The sequence below is a fragment of the Eimeria mitis genome, genomic scaffold (genome assembly GCF_000499745.2).
Source record: "Eimeria mitis Houghton genomic scaffold, Emh_scaff844, whole genome shotgun sequence".
In the NCBI taxonomy this organism is placed as follows: domain Eukaryota; phylum Apicomplexa; class Conoidasida; order Eucoccidiorida; family Eimeriidae; genus Eimeria; species Eimeria mitis.
This window is the reverse complement of record NW_013576212.1, coordinates 12,290-13,997: the sequence shown is the minus strand read 5'-3', so window position 1 is coordinate 13,997 and position 1,708 is coordinate 12,290. Positions and strand designations below refer to the sequence as shown.

The 1,708-nt window shown below is 56.6% G+C and overlaps 1 protein-coding gene across 1 annotated transcript in view; it reads left to right on the top strand.

Moving 5' to 3' along the window:
- Positions 1-275: 275 nt before the first annotated feature.
- EMH_0023630 (uncharacterized protein) overlaps positions 276-1,708 on the top strand; it is a gene marked incomplete at both ends in the record, with an annotated part of 1,719 nt that continues 286 nt past the window's right edge. Inside the window, one exon of the mRNA XM_013502173.1 lies at positions 276-1,628. Coding sequence (XP_013357627.1) covers positions 276-1,628 — 1,353 coding nt within the window. The remainder of the gene's footprint in view (positions 1,629-1,708) is intronic.

Below are 1,708 nucleotides of genomic sequence, written 5' to 3'. Positions count from 1 at the left end.
CCAGATAAAGGGGCCCCTCTTCCTGCTGCAGCACCAGACAAAGGGGCCCCTCTATCTGCATCAGCAGAAGATGAAACAACCTCCTCTTGGCTGCAGCAGCAATTTGACTCTTCTTTAAGGGGCAGTGATCTTTGCCTGCTTCTACCCCGTGGATCAGCAGAAGCTGAGACCCTNTTGACTCTTCTTTAAGGGGCAGTGATCTTTGCCTGCTTCTACCCCGTGGATCAGCAGAAGCTGAGACCCTATCTCGTACCCTACTCAGTAGGGGAGCCCCCATGGGGGGCCTCCAAGTGGGCCCCCCGTGGGGGCCCCCGACACAGCAACAGGAACAGCAACCCTTTCAGGGCCCCCAGGGGGTTCAGAGAGGTACCCAGACAGATGAGGGGCCCCCAGGAGAAGGGGGGCCCCCAGGAGAAACGGGGCCCGCAAGAGAAGGGGGGGCCCCAGGAGACGGGGGAAACCTATGGCTGGCGAGGTTGCCAGCAGATAGCCCAGAAGCCTCCGCGCTGCTTCAACTGCTGCTGCCATCGCAGCAGCAGCAGCAGCAGCAGCAGCAATACCCCGCGAGGCCTCCTGTGATGTTCTTGCAGCCGAGGCAAACTCCCGCAGCAGCAGCAGCAGCAGCAGCACCATCATCTTCATCATCATCAGCAGCAGCAGCAGCCACAGCAGCATCAGCACCATCATCATCGGCAGCAGCAGGAGGAACAGCTGCAGCACCATCAGCACCATCATCACCATCACCATCATCAGCATCAGCATCAGCAGCAGCATCAGCAGCAGCACCATCATCATCATCAGCAGCAGCAGCAGCAGCAGCAGCACGAGGACCTGATATAAGTTTGTATTGGTTGCGTTGTTGTGTAAGCGATATAAAGGTCCCTCTTTGTTGGTCCCCGTTTTTGTCTCCTTCTTCTTTTCCTGCTGCATCAAAACTCCAACCCCAAAAATTACATCTTCTACTCGCCAGCTTAGCAGCAGAAAATGCGAATTCTACTGCTGCACCTGCTGCTGCTGCTGCTGCTGATGATGCTGTTGCTTCACCTGATGCTCCCGCTGCTGCCTCACCTGTTGCTGCTGCTGCTGCTGCTGCTGGGCACTCAGCGGCGAGGTCGTTGGGGAGCCCTCGAGGGCCGTCAGCGGAAGGAACAGGCCTAAACAAACCATTAGCAGCAGCAGCAACAGCAACAGGAGCAGCAGCAGCAGCAGCAGCACGAGCGAAAGAAGCAGCAGAAGCAGACGGCACTGCTGCAGTAGCCAGAGCAGCAGGAGCAGAGGCAGCAGCAGGACGCACTGCAGCAGAACCAGCAGGATCGGCAGCATCACCAGGATCAGGAGAAGCAACAACAGCAGCATCATCATCATCACCATCATCGTCATCAGCAGCAGCAGCAGCAGCAGCAAGAGCATGCTCTGGGGTTGTAGGGAAGCCTTTAGGCGTTGGCTTTTCTTTGTTTTCTGCTGCTTCTTCTCTCTCCTCTTTAATTCACAGTTCTTCTCTCGTTCATGAGGGCCCCCTTCTTGCTGCAGCAAGGGGGGCCCCCCTAAAGGGGGCCCCCCTGCGTTCGCTAGAGAAGACGCTGCAGCTGAAGCTGACGAAACCCGTTCTACTCAAGATGCTCGCAGAAGTGAGGGTTTAGGGTTTAGGGTTTAGGGTTTAGGGCTTGCAGGGTTTACTAGGGTTTATTCGGGTTTACTAGGGTTTAGG